We start from the raw sequence: 17532 nt of genomic DNA on the forward strand, positions 1-17532 counted from the left end.
AATGTCTGATTCTTCTGCCTTAGCCTCCTGAGTACTGAGATTACAAGTGTGTGCCCCAATGCCCGACTTACGAAGTACTACAGATTGAACCCATACTAGGCAAGTATTCTGCCAAGTAAGCTACATCCCAGGCCTTTAAAATGCCGTGATAATTGTCTAGCCAGGAGATTTTGCTTACTTGTTCGGTCTTCCTTGGCTTCCTATGCTGTAGCAGGACACCATGGGAAAGAGGATTTGCTACAGCCACTGCCTCAAGCAGGACTTTCTGGGGTTGTCTTTGGACTGAAAGGCGAATTAAATGTTTTCAGAATGGGCTTGGTGGTGGGTTCCCAGAAGTTGCAACTTTTACTCATCATCATGGCATTCCACCAATGTGAAGGAGAGTGGATATGAATGTCCTAAATGCCAGAAATGTGCACACCTCAGGCAAGGCCTTCTGGTTTTTTTTTTTTTTTTTTTTTTTTTTTTTTTTTTTTTCCAGCATCCTGGTCTGTTCTTTCTTCAGGGGACAGACTAGACTGATTCTTGGCTCTCAAACCTATCATTGGTTACATTAGAATTCTTGACCTATATGACCAGATACACAAAGTAGCTTCATGGAGATGAACATGTGAGGGCCTAAGCCACTTGCTTGGCGTTAAAAAACATTTAGTAGAATAACAAGGCATATCCATTAGGCACCAATAGGAAAATGCAATCAAAACATTGAACTACGTGGCTTTCCAACTATGACTCAACTCCCCATTGATGATGTCTTCCAGTTTCTTCCACTCCAAGAAGGTAGAACTCCACAGCTGATTTTCTGTCTGTAGGGACCTACCTACCTTCCACAGCATACTGTTGATGTTATTTTATTTATTTTATTATTTTTTGTGTGTAGGCATTCTGTCTGCATATATGTTTATGCCTTATGTGTGCCTGGGGCCTACAGAGACCAGAGGAAGATAATGAATCCCCTGGACCGGTGGTTGGATGGTTGTGAATCACCCACCATGCGGATGCTGGGAATCAAACTCAGGTCTTCTGGAAGAGCAGTTGATGCCCTTAATTGTTTAGTGATCTCTCCAGCCCCCATTAGATACTCTTACTTAGATGGTTACTCCAAGCTTTGTTATGCTATACCAGTGCTCTACTATTGAACTATATCCCCAGCCCTCACTCAGATATTTATTCCTATCTCTTGTAGCAACCTTCTTTAAACAAACTTGGAGAGCTTGATTTAGAGGAAATTGATGTATCTGGGCTATTAGCACCATCATTTCTATCTGAAGGGGAATCATTAAGCCTTAGAATTTTAGTGTTAGTCTGGGGGCTACACTAAATGGCCCAGGCTTGTCTTTGATCAAGACTCTTAAAATTATCCCACCATTTCTGGATTACCTGAAGGTCATGGTCACTGTGACTCAGCCCATTGCTCTGTGAAACATTAAGTTCTTGTAATGTAGCAAAGAAAGTTTCAAGATTCAAGTGATATGTCAGGAACCTAGCCCATAATGATTGCTTTTTTCAAAGATGACTTTTTTGTGGGTGAGGAGGTTCGCTGTATTGCTTTGGAGCCTGTCCTGGAACTCGATTTGAAGACCAGGCTGGCCTCGAACTCCCAGAGATTTGACTGCCTCTGCCTCCCAAGTGCTTGGATTAAAGGCATGTGCCACCAACGTCCAGCCAAAGATGACTTTTTTACATTCCAGTATTCCAGAACCATAGACACAATACCCTAATGGAAATTACTAAATCGAGAGGTTCTTACTGAGACAGGAGTATCAGAGGTGAACTGTGATAGCTAGACTGAGGCCACCTTTGTCCCATACTTCATCATGGACAGAAAAGGGCAACATGAAGTTTAAATGAAGGACTGGAAGGTCACTGTCCACACAAACCTCTTTGCTATGTTGGGGGCTTCATCTAACCTTGTGTTCTCTCTTCTCACATAGGGCCACCTGGATGCTGGCCTAGGAATGACAGTTTAGAGACCCTATCTATATACTATAAATCACTGTGGAGGTCCTGGGATCTTCTCCAGACACTTCCAGGCCTTTTGCAAACATGGGCATATTTTAATGTCAAAGTTTGGAACAATAGCACAGACTTCTCTTTTCTTTTATTTTTCCAGTCAGTGTTTCTCTGTGTCTAGGCTCTGTAGACTAGGCTGGCCTAGAACTCACAGAGATCCACCTGCCTCTGCCTCCCAAGTGCTGGGATTACATGTGTGTGCCACCACTGCCTGGTTCAAACAGATTTCTTGATGTTTGGTGTTGGACATTTCCCTGACCACTTGAGGCCTGTTCTTCAATGTTATGGCAAAGCCATGAATTTCATGATATTTATGCAAGACTCAAATCTACACTGATGTTGCCTTCCAACTCCTTCTATTCCTGGAAGGCTGAGCTCCATCTTTGATATTACCATCTCTCAGTGGCCTACATATCCCCTTGTTCTTTTCTGTCTTCTTGAGTTATCTAGAACTCTACCCTCATCTTTTACTTATTTCAAAGGACTTTCCTTAGATTGAACAGGGAAGGTTTCAATCCCCTTTTCTAGCTTCAGTCCTGACATTTCTTGTTTTCTCTTACAACTTTACTTTCACCCTAATATTTTATTACATTCATGGATTGATTGATTGATGTGCCACAGCATACTTGTAGAGTTCAGAAACAACTTGTGGGAGTCAGTACTCTCCTTTCATTATATGTGTTCCAGGGATAGAACTCAGGTTCATCAGATGATAGATAGATGACAGACATAGATAGACACACAGGCAGATAGATAATAGATGATAGAGATAGATGAGATAGATAGATCAGACTCATCATTGACAGCAAGTGCTTGTACCTACAGAGTCATCTCACCAGCACACCTTAATATTGCTGAAAAAAATATATCTCACTTTTTAACATAAATTTTACTTATGTATTTTTTTTAATGTGTGAGTGTTCTGCCTGCATGTATGCCTACATGCCAGAAGAGGGCATCTGGTCCCATTATAGATGGTTGTGAGCCATCATGTGGTTGCTGGGAATTGAACTCAGGATCTATGGAAGAACAGCTAGTGTTCTTAAATGCTGAGCTATCTCTAGCCCAAAAATTGGTATGGCATATATTTCACTTTTTTCAGAGTTTGGAAAACCACAGATCTGTTCCATTGGCTCCCACTAACACCTTTAGAAGAAAAAAATAAAAAACAAAAAACCCCACAGGATTGAACGCTTACCCCAAGCTTGTGAGGTAGTAAAGGGGTTTAGGTGCTGGGTTTTTCTGAGCTCTGGTGTCTTAAAGATGAAACCTGAAGCCTGATGCCCTACCAACTCTCCTTTCCCAGTGTGCATTGTGCCACACACTGACAAGCCCCACCCCTAATTCAGAGGTAACACTGATACAGAAAGAACCCAGACTGTAACAGTAGGTCTACTCTACCCCCTCAATCCCAGCTTCCTAGATAGCACTGCAGAGGTTTGGCTTGAAAAACCAGGTCTGGCTAATTTGTGGTTCAAATCCAAGCCCTCTAACATGGGTCAGAGGCTCAGTTTACAATCCCACAGGAAATGGGGCTGCATGGAGAGATCACTTGTTTTCAGATGACCACCTAGGTTACAGACAGAATGTTTTCTTTCAAGGCATAACCACAATAGAGGGATCAGGGCACCAGAACATGAGAAGTCAGAGAGAAGGTCACAGGGCTCAGGGAAGGCCCTGGAAGGTAGGCAAGGAGATGCAGAAGGGGAGAGGGGTGTGTCGGGGAGATCTGGGAATTAGGAAATGGGTTCAGGGGCTCAGGAGGCACATGGGGAAAATGCTAATGTTAGAAGCTCAGAAAGCCAAACTTTCTCTGTAAATCTTTGGTTAGATTTGGTTCTGGGAGTAAGGATTCCAGTGCTGAGTGTCTGAGGCTAAGACAGCAGAATAAGACCGTTCTGTGTTTGTTTTGTGTTTGTTTATTTGTTTGTTTGATAGAGCCCTCTTTAATTTGAACAAGAAAGGGCATTGCCACCAGGCTGACCAGTAAGGTCATAGTCAAGCATCCTTCCCTCCAGCATGCTGAGTCTCCAATAGCATTGCCCAAGTCTAACAACAAAAAAGGTCAAAATATAACATGATGTGTGTAATGCTCTGCCCCCAAAAGTCATCAAGACTGGATCACTTCCCACAAGGCAGCAATGAGTCTCTGTGAGCCTCTGCAGGACTCAGTTTTCATGAGTTTTTTTTTCCCTCTGAATCTACCTGTAGGTCACTCTGCCCCTCAAAGAGACCCAGATTTAGGGTCCTATGACTTCTCTCCCTACATATCTTCCTAGAACTAGACTGGTGAGCCACATTTCCAAGCACTGCAGGCAACTCTGGGGAGTCTAGGAACACTTGGGGTCCCCAGGTCATTCCTGGCTTTGTCCCCAGAGGACCGGAAGCTGTTTGTGGGGATGTTGGGCAAGCAGCAGGGTGAGGAGGATGTCAGACGTCTGTTCCAGCCCTTCGGCCATATCGAGGAGTGCACTGTCCTGCGGAGTCCTGATGGTACCAGTAAAGGTGACCTGAACTGCCCCCTGGGTTTTCCCGGTGACCTTTTCTTACCCTCTGACTACTGTGGCCTGAATCATCCCATTCTTCTTTCCTGCACCAGGCTGTGCCTTTGTGAAATTTGGGAGTCAAGGGGAAGCTCAAGCTGCCATCCAGGGACTGCACGGTAGCCGGACAATGACGGTAAGAGCAGGATCCAAGGCTGAGGGTGAGGCCAGTGGGGTGGGGACCTCGTCCTTTTACTGTACAGACTCCAGGGCAAGGCCTTTCAGGCCTGCTGGATAAGGTGCTGGACTCAGAGCTCAGTAAGGGTCGGTACAGGTTACTTTGCCTTTCCTCTGCCCAGGGCGCCTCATCCAGCCTGGTGGTGAAGCTGGCAGACACCGACAGGGAGCGCGCACTGCGGAGGATGCAGCAAATGGCTGGCCAGCTGGGCGCCTTCCATCCAGCGCCACTGCCTCTCGGGGCCTGTGGCGCTTACACCACTGCGGTAGGTGCCTGCCTCTGGCCGCAAGTGGGTAAGACCTGGCTCCCGGTCGGGAGATGAGGTAATTGCCAGCCACTGAGGCCTCTACAGACGCCCCTCTTCTTTCCCCAAGATCCTGCAACACCAGGCAGCATTGCTGGCGGCAGCACAGGGTCCCGGGTTAGGCCAGGTGGCTGCGGTGGCCGCTCAGATGCAGCATGTAGCAGCCTTCAGCCTGGTGGCTGCACCACTGCTGCCTACAGCAGGTAAGGGACCCAAGAGACTGAAGCCATGATGGGGAGGACTCATAAAGTGCCACTCCCTGACTCTCTTACCTCTACCTACAGCCAACACATCACCTGGTGGCGGTGGCCCTGGTGCACTTCCTGGCCTTTCAGCTCCCATGGGGGTCAATGGATTTGGATCCTTGAGTCCCCAGACCAACGGACAGCCAGGCTCCGATACGCTCTATAACAATGGGCTTTCTCCTTATCCAGGTGGGTCACTCTACCCTGTTGACCAAACCTCCTGGAAATCGAGTGGGAAGCGAGGCTTCTTCCAGGCAAGGCCCTGCTTGGGGGGGAAGGGATTCCTCAGTCTTCCCTGCTGCCTTTCATAGAGGCCCTCCATGTCCCACACTCCCATTCAGGGACTCTCCCCTGGCCCCTGCCCACCCGCTTTCATCGTGGGCCTTGGGCCCCCTCTCTCTCCAGTCCAGAGCCCCGGTGTGGCTGACCCCCTGCAGCAGGTCTACGCTGGGAGACACCACTATGCAGGTTTCACATGGCGCTGCCCAGCCTGGGGGAGTGTGGGTGTGGGGTGTTGAATGGCCTCAGAAAGGAATAGGGAGATTTGTGGGAGGGTTAGGCTCTGTTCCAAGGAGTCAACTCTTCATCCTGTAGAGTCCCCAGCCCCTAGCAACTTGCCTTGGGACAAGGGTTATGGTGAACTGGTTGAATCTGCCAGAGCTGGTCAGGCAGATGGAGATCCATTTGGGAAATGGCTCCTGGGGGTCACTGCCCACTCCCACCTCTGTCTCCAGCAGCCTATCCCTCGGCTTATGCCCCAGTGAGCACAGCTTTTCCCCAGCAGCCTTCAGCTCTGCCTCAACAACAAAGAGAAGGTGAGGGACCAGGGGCTGGAGAGCAGGGGTTTTGTGGGTGTGCCCCTTGGGGTCCTTCACCTGAACAAGCTTGCTACTGTTTCTGCAGGCCCAGAAGGCTGTAACCTCTTCATCTATCACCTGCCTCAGGAGTTTGGGGACGCAGAACTCATACAGACATTCCTGCCCTTTGGAGCTGTTGTCTCTGCCAAAGTCTTTGTGGATCGTGCCACCAACCAGAGCAAGTGTTTTGGTGAGCTGATCTGTCCCTGTGCTTCAGGATTCCCTAGGAACCATACAAAAGACTTCCAGAGACCGAGTGTTACAGGACAAAGTGTGGGCACAGCAAGCCTTATTTCAGATCACCTGAGAATCTTGGGTAACTAGAATGTGTGAGATCAGGAAGGCTTCAGCTTTAGAGTTTGTCCAGAGCTGGTTAGGTCTAGGTTTGGAATCAAGAGTTGCCTTCAGACCCCAGCTGCAGATCTGAAGCCAGATTGGGAGGAGTGGAATAAAGCAGCCAACCCAAACCAGGAAAATACTCTGAATAACACACTGTCCCTTCCCCTCACCAGGCTTACTTCCCATCTTTCTGGAAATCACACCTTTAGGAAAGATTTGCCTCTACTAAGCATGTGTCTATGCTTATTTATGTATGTATCATACATGCTCACATAGTTAAGCAATGGAAGGGTACATATGTGATGGACCAAGTCTGGGAATTAGAGAAGGGAGATCCTGATAAGCTGAATTCCCAGCTAACCTGTCTGCCCACACCCTCCAGGCTTTGTTAGTTTTGACAATCCAACCAGTGCTCAGACTGCCATCCAGGCCATGAATGGCTTTCAGATCGGCATGAAGAGGCTCAAGGTCCAGCTAAAGAGACCTAAGGATGCCAACAGGCCTTACTGATCAGCACTCACTGATCAGTAGCAGATAGGTGAGTCTTTGATGGATGTCAGGCAAATGGGGCCCAGGTCACAAGACCCTGCCAGCTTTGGGGTGCTGCCCTCTGAGAGATTCAGGCATAAAGAGAAGAGCCAGAGACAAGGATGCCAGAGACTGGGATTTTCTTTCAACCCAAAGTTCAAGATGAATTAGACATCCTTGGTGCTTCCAGTCTTGGAGAGGTGATTTCTAGGAACATTCAGCCCATTCTAGTCTAGTGACCCCTGCAGGAAGCCATAGGAGCAGTGAGCTCATATAGGAGGGGGGTAAAGGGAGTTTGGTTCAGTTCATGAGGATCTCACAGGCTGTAAGTCCTGACTTTATAGTGAAGGGGATAGAATCACTGGGCAGTTTGGATGCAGAAGAGAGCAGCTAATGTGGAAATGGAGAGAAGTCAAGATCCTCAAGAGCTAGACCTGCAGGGCTTAATGGACAATGAGCGTTGTAGTGACAAGGTCCATGTTTCTGGAGGGGCCACAGGAGGCTGCCTGCAACTTGGAGAGCTGTGCTGTCCTTGCAGGTCCCCCTGGCCTCAACTCACTCAAGCTGCCCCAGAAACTCTCTGTAGAGCATTGACTACAATGATCTGCCTGTGATCTAGGCAAGAGCTGGCTGCTGTGGCCAGGATGCTGCCAGGAAGAGAGACCCTGACACTTAGCTGAGATGTCATAGAGGAGACAGGCAGCTCTTATCTTACTCTCAGTGACCTTTGCCTCCTCCTGCCCCTGTCTCCTTATCAATTAATACCCAACAACAGAAACTGAAGAGTGAGAAGAAAGGAAAAAGAAAAGCACAGAAATGCTGGAGTGGCCCTACCGGAAGGAGCGGCAGCAGACGCAGGTGGACCGGACCCAGGGCTGGCGCCTGGGGCTCAGGCCACTCATCATGTGGGTTGTTCCACGGAGTGCTCAAGCTGGCAGGGCAACCAGTGCTGGCTGAGGATCGACTGATCTAAGGGAACCAGCAGAGGGCCTCGGGGGTGCCAAGGGCTTCTCAGCAAGGGAAGCCCAGATTTACTTCGTTCAAAATCATATCATTCCTTAGTGTTTAGGGACCAAAGGACTATTGCTTTTTTTAAGAATATATATATATATATATCTATATAAATTAAAACAAAGAAAAAAAGCAGGAGAGATAAAAAGAGAGAGAGAAAGAAAGAAAGAAAGAAAGAAAGAAAGAAAGAAAGGAAGGAAGGAAAAAAGGAAGGAAGGAAGAAAGAAAGGACATAGAGTCTCATAAAAGCTGCCTTTAACTATCCCTAGGAGACAGGGTGAAGGAGACCCTTGATAGCCCCAGCCTAGGCAGAGGAGGCTGTGAAGAGATTGTCCTGTGTCTCATTCCTTTTGAAGCTACTTCCTTACCCTGCCCCCCCCCCTCAAAAAGGATAAAGGATGTGAAGTCTAGGCTCATAGTCCAGCAACAAGAGGGTTATGGAATGGAAGCAGTGAACCCACAGTCCCCAAACCCAGACAGTATCCCCGAAGAGGCCTCAGGAGGAGCTCAGGCCTGCTCTGCTCTTTGCTGTCCAGGGAGAGCCCCAGCCATCAGAGGTGGGACCCTGCCTTTCCTTCCTGATGCCCTTTCTTGTGGAGCTACAGCCCCTGCAGGCTGAAAGAAAGAGGGAGCCTTTTTCTTCCCAGTCCAGATAGACCAAGGCCAAGCTTTTGGCTGAGCTGAGACACCTCCTGTTTACCCTCCCCTTGCGACTGCCCCAGTGTCCCCTTCCTTGCTCCAGGCTACCTTCTGTCTCTTAGTCTAAGTTTGCCCACCTGTATAGTAGACTCAAGATATATGTAGAGGGCTGTGACAACAGACATGGAAGGCTTGCTGCTGTAAATACTGCCTTTGAGAAGGGGATAATCTTCACTTTGTAGAAGCTTCAGAATTAGAGGTCCCTCTTTACCCAGGACCCAGGAGGGAAGTAGATGTTTTGCCAAAATACTAATTCATTCCTTTAAAAGTACATCTTTCCTATGCAAGCGTGTCTCACATGTGCTTTACCCAAGGTGCTTTTAGATGGTGAGCAGTGTTCAGCTTAGAAGTGGTGTGTGCTCTGTCTGTCTGTCCTTGTCTGTCTGTTGTATACAGTGGGTGCCGTATAAAGCTGATCAACGGTGGTGCTTCCTGCTTGCTTCTGTGAGATGGGCAAAAATATTCATCTTAGAACACCACAATTCACCTTGCCTTGGTCAGCCCTTCCTGGGCCTGAGGGGCCTTGAACACATTTTTTTCCTACTGAAATAATTTACACTCTCACACCTAAGTTATGGATCAACCTAGTTTGAAGCTCCACAGGGTGGGGCATACTCTGGTCAAACACTGGAGACCTGCCATCTGATAACACTGGGACAGTGAAGGATATGGGTGGGAAAGAGAATAATCTTTCCGGGTCCTTTCTAAGAAAACATGTTCCCATCTGTTCCTCTGTCTTTGACCGGTTTTTGGAAGTAATGAGAATTAAAACTAGATTTGTCAGCAACATTACCAGGTTAGCTGTGGCTTACATCTACAATAATTGCCGGCTGGGAGGGGAACTGGTGCTCAGGCACACATACACCAGCATAGTGCTAACCCATAGATGAGCACCTCAGGGACAGGTAGAATATGCAACATCTGCCCATTCAAACAAAAAGATATTCACAGGCCATAGCTCAGATAGTACCGTGTTTACCTTGTGAGCCCAAGGACATTCAGACAAACAAACAAAACAGGCGTGCACCTGTAAACTCAGCACTAGGGCAACAGAGACAAGTAATCTGTGAGGCCACTGGCCAGCCATCCCGGCCAAATTGGTGAGTTAGAGGACACTGAGTGACCCTATCTCAAAAAATTAGGTGATGGCACCTGAGGAATGACAGCTGAGTCGTACTCTGGTCTCTGCTTATATGTACACACAAACTGGCACACACAGAAACAACGTTAGGCATTCGCCTAAAAGCACACAATTCTCTCTGTGCTAGATGTTAAGCATTGTTCTAGGGCTCAAGCTACTACCAAGTACCAGGAGTCAAGGGGAAACACCGAGTATTAAAGCACAGACAATGGAAGGACATATGTGGTCTATAGCAGGAAGAAATCTACTAACTGCTCTAATATGGGGAGAGGCCCAAGAAAGTCTTCCTTGAAGGAACTGGGATATTCAAACAAAGTCTTTGAGCAACTGCATAATTTTGAAAAGGACGTTATAGCCAAGAAATGATAATCACTTACTTCAGATTCTATTACATTACAGACATGTCAAGACCTTTTACTATTCCTAAACTTACTCCAAACCTTAACTCAGTAGTGAGTCGTGTCATGGCATCTGAAACAATATGGAACTGTTTTACTTCATACTGTAGGGTATGAGTGAGGGCCTGGCAGCCTCTAGATCCCTAAGCTGCAGGGGTTGGTGCAATTTAGATCAAGGGTTGGCAAACTATGGTCTGTCAGCCAAACCTGACCTATGACATATTTTTGTATGACATACAAATTAAGAATGATTTTTTAAAGAATGATTTTAAAAATTTTTGCAAGGATTTTGTTATATTTTTAAACTATGAGTATGCATACAAGTCTGTCTGTGGGGCAATGCCCATGACCGCAGTTGACCATAGAGGCCAGAAGAAGGCATTGGAGTTCATGGAACTGGAGTTCTGGGTGTTTGTCACCTACCTGATGAGGTTGCTACACACTGAACTTGGGCCTCTGAAAGACGAATGCACTCTTAACTACTGAGCCATATCTCTAGTCCCCATTTTATATTTTCTAGAGAGCTATCAAAACAAAATGATGACACAGAGCCCTATGTGACTCACAAAGCATAACACATTCAGCTGGTCCCTTAGGCAAGTTTACTGATGGAAGTTTGTAGAATGTCTGAGTTTGAGCAACCCTGTGCTGTGTCTTTGTGTGTGCATGTAATAATCTGGCCCTTTTCAATTGCAAGTATCAAAACCTAAACACAAACATCTTTAAGTCATTAGGAAATTAAATAGGTCAAAGGATAAATCCTGCCTCCAGGCATTGCTGAACCTAGGGGTTTAAATGATGATGTTTCTACCTCTTGATTCCACTTCCTTTTATATGTTGATCTCACTACTTCTAGCTCTAAAATCCTAGGGAAGACTTTCCTCAGCCTTGAGCACATGCATGCCTCTAAGATGGGAAACTGGGCCTCTTTTCCAGGTCTGTGAGGAAGGGGAGAAATAGCTTCAAAAAGGGAAAGATAATCAACAGATATGGATTATCCACCTAGCAAATTTTAGCATTTATTGCATCCATCTATACTTTTATTGACAAACATACAATTCCAAAACTGTGTCTGCTTAACAGTATGATAATCCTGGGCCCACCAAAGCATACACAGCCACTGTCTGGTGAGAGACAAAACAGTTACAGACATGATTGCTTTACCCAGTCCTGGTGCCTTAGTGATGTGCGTGCCATTCTTGATCAGGTCTAGATGTCCTAAGATTTTGCAATATGTGGCCAAAAGGCTGATTTTTCACCCCTACATAACCAATATAAAGTAGTGGAGGGAGATTAGAGCATAAGTTTTTAGAACTCTTCCATTCAGAATAAGACAGAAGAGAAAACCATGGACACCAATCTATAGCACTTCCTTCCAGATAGCACAATGATTGCTCCCAATTCTCTCCACTGGGAAATAGCTTTTTTATTACCCATTACCCTTTTGTGGACATACCTGAGAAGACAGCTTTAATAAAATCAAAGCATCCCTCACCCAGTTTTTCATGGACTGGGCTCTAAGAATTGCAGCTATATGTATTAACTCATCCCTGGGCTCTCTGTAGGCTAGTAACTCAAATGGTTTCCAGACCCCTGATGAATGAATCACCCTTGAGTCTTGATCTGGCCCTCTGAAATTATGCCTCTCAGCAACTGTTCTAGGTTTATTTCTGTTGTGATAAAATCCTTTGACAAAAAGGATAGGGACTTATTTCATTTTACAATTCCAAGGCATAGTCCATCATTGTGGGAAAGTGAAACAGGAGCTTCAGAGCTCTAGCCACATTACATCCACAGCCAAGAGCAGAGAGAACTGGATGCAGACCTGCTCAATGACTTGCTTGCTCACATTCAGCTTGGTTTCTCTACTTTTACACAGCTCAGGATCCTCTGCCTAGGGACTGGTGCAAAGACTCACAGTGGACTGCTTCTTGCATCAGTTAATACAATCCCTCACAGACATGCTCACAGGCCAATTCAATAATATAGACAATTCCTCATTAAGACCCTTCTTCTGTTGGGCAGTGGTGGTGTTCCCCTTTACTCCCAGCACTTGGGAGGCAGAGGTAGGTGGATCTCGGTGAGTTCAAGGCAAGCCTGGCCTACAAAGCAAGTTCCAGGATACCCAGGCCTGTTACATAGAAACCCTGTTGGGTGGCGGGGTGAGACTTCTCCCATGTGATTCTGGGTTGTGTCAAATTGACAGAGATAACCATAATGGCAATAGGTCACAAATGAACATTCTTCTGCTCCTCAGCTTCATGGTTTCTTTAACAGTACATCTATTTTGGTGCCCCTACAGAGACAACTCCCATTCCATTCTTGTATGGTAGTCAAATTATCTGACTTCTAGGCCTCAGGCTCAAGAAGATGCTTAGTGTAGGATTGGGGCAACCATACATGTACTTATCCGGCCATCAGTCTACAGCTTCCTGCATGCCACCCACTCCAGCCATAGCCAGTTTTTACATGGAGGCTGCATCAATAAAGGACTCCTGAGGAGACTGTCAGTTAATCCTGAACCTTGAACCCAAATAGCTTGGAGATTGTGGGCAGAGTCTTCAGCCCTTAAATGGACCTCTGGGGTTGATTTCCTTCCCTAGAAGCAACCCAGGTAGGTATCCTGAATACAAAGGAAAAAGGCATATGATCTAAGATGAGCATGATTACTGTGACTTCAGAAACAGCTCTGGGGACTGGAAAAATGACTCAGAAGTTAAGAGCAGTAGCTATTCTTCCAGAGGTCCTGAGTTCAATTTCAGCAACCACATATGGTGGCTCACAAACATCTGTAATAGGATCTGATGCCCTCTTCTGGCCTGTATATAATTATTGAGCCAGAAATAACTCTGGCTGTACTGCTATGTGCTCTGCTCATATCTGGAGGTTCACCCCTCAGTGTAGCGGAGCACACATGGGATATTCTCCAAAAGAAAGCATTAGAGTCATAAAGACTCTAGAATCTCCTTGTTCCCTTCTAGCTTCAGTCATAGACTTTGGGTACCCCATTGTCCTAATGCTGTAGCATCCATCATGACAAAGCCAAGCTAAGTAGGAACTCTGCTTGTGGCCTCTGGTCCTCCCCCATGACCAGTATGTTTGTATATGACACAGCCTAGTGTTCCTTGGGCTTAATAAACCCAGAGCCAGTGCAGGCCAGGTAGCTCGTTCTCAGCCTGCATCAAGGATAGGGTCTGTACATCCAGCTTTCTCTTCTGCCCTTCTGAGTTGACACTTGGCACATATGTGGTCACATTTTTACAGACTTTATTTACCCAGCTAATCATGAAAGATTGAAAACTGAGTCTGGCTTTCCCAAGTAATACCTTTGGTGCTCAGGAGGAAATTCAGGGACTTAAGAATAAAACCTGCAGAATGAGCCTCTTCCAGGTATGTGGTCCACAAATGGCCCGACTTAGCCACCTTGGCTCTGGGCCCCTGACAGAAAGCCATACATCCAGGCTAAATCAATTGTAGTTGAATAGGAAAATCAGCGAGCCATTGTGAGGACCCAATGCTGACATGAGATCTTTATTATATCTCTATATCTTAAGTCCTCCAGAAGGCAGATTCTAGGGCAGAGATTAAAATGATGACTCAAGTGTGGAAACCCAGGATGGTGGGGTAGGAGGTGGAAAGAAATAGGAGGCAATTGAAGGATGATGTAGCACTGTGTTGGCAATTGCTTTACATAAACAGTGAAGAACGGGCATAGGACAGTGCCAGGCTTGTTTATAAGCTTTCAGTATTTTCAAGGAGAAGTTAAATTTTGGAGCATTTCACCATAGGGATTTCAAAAGAGATTATCCATTTACACCCCGCCTCATCTCTTATTTTTCACTGGCCAAGGTACACCCCAGAAAGCAACAGTCAAGTATTTCTCAGGTATGTCATTTGCTCCCTGGTTATTGGGAAGGCCAATATACATCTCTATCAAAGATGTGGAAGCAGAGAAGCCTCCACACAGAGAGAGAAGGAGGTAGAATATGGAATCCAAGAAGCACATGAAGTTTGGGCCCAGTGTATTATTACACAGGGTTGACAGCCAAGCACCAGAACCCTAGCATTGAGTTCCAAGCCAAATGCATCTTGGATGAGGAAAGAAGTACTTAAGTGTAGTTTTCATGATAAGGATTACCTCCTTTTTTTTCCTGGATATTCCTAAGTCCTAAATTCCAGTATTTCCTTATTTCCTGCATATCTCATTTCAGTCCTTTTTTTTTTTCCCTCACCCACTTTAGATTTGGGGAAAGAAGGCTGGGGAGATGGCTCAGTAGTTAAAGTACACAGACACAGGCATGAAGACCATAGCTAAGATCCCCAGAACCTACCCTAAAAAGCTAGATAGTGGACTGCTGGATAAAGATAGATCACTCAAGCAAGCTGCCCGGGGAAACTGCCTATGCTGTCAAGATTTAAGTTTTATTGAGAGATGCTGCCTCAATGAATAAGGTGGAAGGTGGAAGATGAGTGAAACGAGGACTTGACCACCTCAAGGTGTGGCTGAGGAGAAGGGTTTTATTATAGCTATGAGGGTGAGTCCAGCCAGAAGCATCTGGAAGAGTCCAGAGCAGGGAGAAAAAGTAGTAGACTAAATATGACCATAAACTATGAGAGATGGGGTGGGGGTGGGGGGAACCAAGAGAGAAGAGCAAGAGAGCCAAGAGGAGAGACAGCAAAAGAGGGCACATAGCTAAAATGGCATCATTATATAGGAATGAAAAGCAGGGGAGTGGAGAGAGCCTGTGAACTAGAGAAGTCTAGGACAGGAGGTGGGACAAGATGAACTGGAGGAGCCAGGATGCCGGGAACAGGTACTTGCTGAGAGAGCCTGGAAGCTAGCATGTGCTTTGGTGCTAACAGGCACCACTGTTAGCCATTTGTCCCAGGTTTATTTTAGACCTGCCAGAAGAGATAAGGGATAATTCACAGCATTAACCTCTGACCACCTCATACATGTGTGTCCCTACACTTACAAGTATTCATATATACATATTAATAGCACATATGAAAATGAAAAAAGATTAGGAAAGAGAATTTGACTTTCATAATTAATAACATGCACAATTATTTTAGTCAGTCTGGATCAATGACCTCAGGCAGCAAAATTGTACTGTTCAGGCTCTGTTGAAAACTTCAGGGTTTTCATACTTCTGCATCCAGACATCTTCCTTTCTAGTTCAGCAAAAACCAAGAGCATACAGGATTAAAACTGGATTCCAATTCATTATTTTTTTATTGTTTATATTTTTGAGACAGGGCCTTATTCTATAGGCCAGACTCTCCTCAAACTCATGGTGATTTTTCTGCCTCTGTTTCCAAGTGTTGAGATTATAGGTTACAAGCACCTGGTAAAAATTGAATTTTTAAAAAAGACTGAATTAAGGAGCCGGTGATGGCGCAGTAGTTAAGAGCACTGGCTGCTCTTTCAGGGGAAACATCCATGTCAAGTGGCTCACAACCATTCATAACTAGCTCTAGGCATTTTATACTCTCTTCTGGTATTCATGAACACACTTGCGTTCTCACATGCGCCCCCCCCCCACATACACACACACACACACTTTAAAAAAAAAACATTGAGCTAGACTATGCTATTTGTGTGCTGAGGTCAAAGAATGGGAAAGAAGAGAATTGAATTTACATAAAGGGGGAGGAATAAGTGATGGAGCAAAGTTCCTGATGTAGTAAAAGCTAGTGAAATACAGGACATGGCGAAAGGATAGCCTTGAATTATAAGAGAGTCTTTGCCCTATCTCAAATAGAAAGGCTAGGAAGCAGACCTGGGGTAGGTGGGAAATGCTGATAGGTAGAGAGACAGTGGATCTACAAAAGATTCTATGAAAAGACTATGGATGGCAGGGGTTGTAGCTCATTTGTTAGAGTGCTTGCTTTAGTATGCCCAGAGCCTTTGGGTCTGGTCCCTAGCACTGCAGAAAGCAGGTGTGATGATATATGCCTGTAATCCCAGAACTCAGATAGTAGAGATAGAAAGATCAGAACTTCTTGTGCTATGTTGGGAGTTCAAGGCCAGCTGGGGCTACATGATACCCTATCTTAAAAGAGGGGGTGTCTGTGAATTTGTTGTAAGTGTTTTGTGTATAAGTTAAGTAAGCATAAGAAATTTAGATAGAGTGACTCATAGGCACCCCCCTCCAGGTCAGAGTTCAGATGTTTTCAGAAAGAGCTAGGAAGCTACCTGGAACTTGAGAAGTCTCCCCATTTCTCTGCCTCTCTTTCTTCATTCATTTCGGCAGTTTGTCTTTCTCCATTCTCATACCTCAGAATAGATCAAATGATGTCCAATTAGAATCTTAAGGGCCAATAGCTAGGCAGAGAGAATAAATAGGAGAAATCTAGGTTCAAGTAAAGGGGAATGGATGATAGAAGGAGGAGGAGAGAACGAGGGAGATAACCAGGACCAGGAGCCAGGCTGACAGAGACAGCAAGCAAGTAAGAAAGGTAAAAAGCCCGAGGCAAAGGGTAGATAGAAAATTAAAATTAGAAGAGCTACCCAGAAATGTGCCTAAGCTAGACTGAGCATTCAAAACTAATAAGTCTCTGTGTCATGATTTGGGAGATGGTTGGTGGACCAAAAGAAAAAAGCCTTGTACACAGCTTGGATTAGGAATCCACTCACAGTTCAATTAATTACAACCTATGCACCAGACACCTCAGGAAACAGGTGGGGAGCCTATGGATCTTGGGCTCCCCACCTGTTTGGAAAACAGTTATGGAAAACACAATTCCCAAAGAGTGGGCTCAGGAACTGGACTAACCCAAAATGATGTCAACCCACAAGCTTAAGTCTGAGAACTGGGTGATTTCCTTCACCCTGTATTACCCGCTTTTCTTGATACTATGATAAAATACCTGACAGGAACAACCTATGGAAGAAAAGGTTTATGTCTGGCTCATGATTCCAGAGACATTTTGGTCCACTGTGACTGAGAAGGCATGGGGCTGGAGGGAGGCACAAAGGGAAATGTCTGAGATCTCAAGTGAGAGTCTAATGGTTCTCCTTACTCCTTCTTTCTATGAAGGGACATCAACAGACCCAGTCTTGTGAAGGTCACTTGTGGTAATTACTGCTTCTCTGATGAATGGTAATGGCTATTAGGGTCAGAGGAGAGTGTCCCACAACACATACAAACAAAACTGTGATTATGATGACTGATTTGGTCCTGGGGAGATGGCCCCATCAGTAAAAGATTGCCATGAAAGCATGAAGATTCAATTTCAGATCTTCAGTGCCCCAGTACCCACATAAAAGTTG

At 45.6% G+C, this 17532-nt stretch overlaps 1 protein-coding gene across 5 annotated transcripts in view; it reads left to right on the forward strand.

Moving 5' to 3' along the window:
* Celf6 (CUGBP Elav-like family member 6) overlaps window positions 1–8130 on the forward strand; it is a 30371-nt gene extending 22241 nt beyond the window's left edge. Inside the window, exons 4-13 of one of the 5 annotated variants that reach the window (XM_051197633.1) lie at window positions 4390–4518; window positions 4613–4692; window positions 4856–4999; window positions 5109–5241; window positions 5323–5472; window positions 5689–5751; window positions 6018–6098; window positions 6187–6330; window positions 6862–7017; window positions 7783–8130. In XM_051197633.1, coding sequence (XP_051053590.1) covers window positions 4390–4518; window positions 4613–4692; window positions 4856–4999; window positions 5109–5241; window positions 5323–5472; window positions 5689–5751; window positions 6018–6098; window positions 6187–6330; window positions 6862–6989 — 1052 coding nt within the window. In that variant the 3' untranslated portion in view covers window positions 6990–7017; window positions 7783–8130. The remainder of the gene's footprint in view (window positions 1–4389; window positions 4519–4612; window positions 4693–4855; window positions 5000–5108; window positions 5242–5322; window positions 5473–5688; window positions 5752–6017; window positions 6099–6186; window positions 6331–6861; window positions 7018–7782) is intronic. The other 4 variants (XM_051197636.1, XM_051197634.1, XM_051197635.1 and 1 more) reach the window with 4 other exon arrangements.
* The last annotated feature ends 9402 nt before the right edge of the window (window positions 8131–17532 follow it).

This window comes from Phodopus roborovskii, unplaced genomic scaffold (genome assembly GCF_943737965.1).
Source record: "Phodopus roborovskii unplaced genomic scaffold, PHOROB, whole genome shotgun sequence".
Lineage (NCBI taxonomy): Eukaryota > Metazoa > Chordata > Mammalia > Rodentia > Cricetidae > Phodopus > Phodopus roborovskii.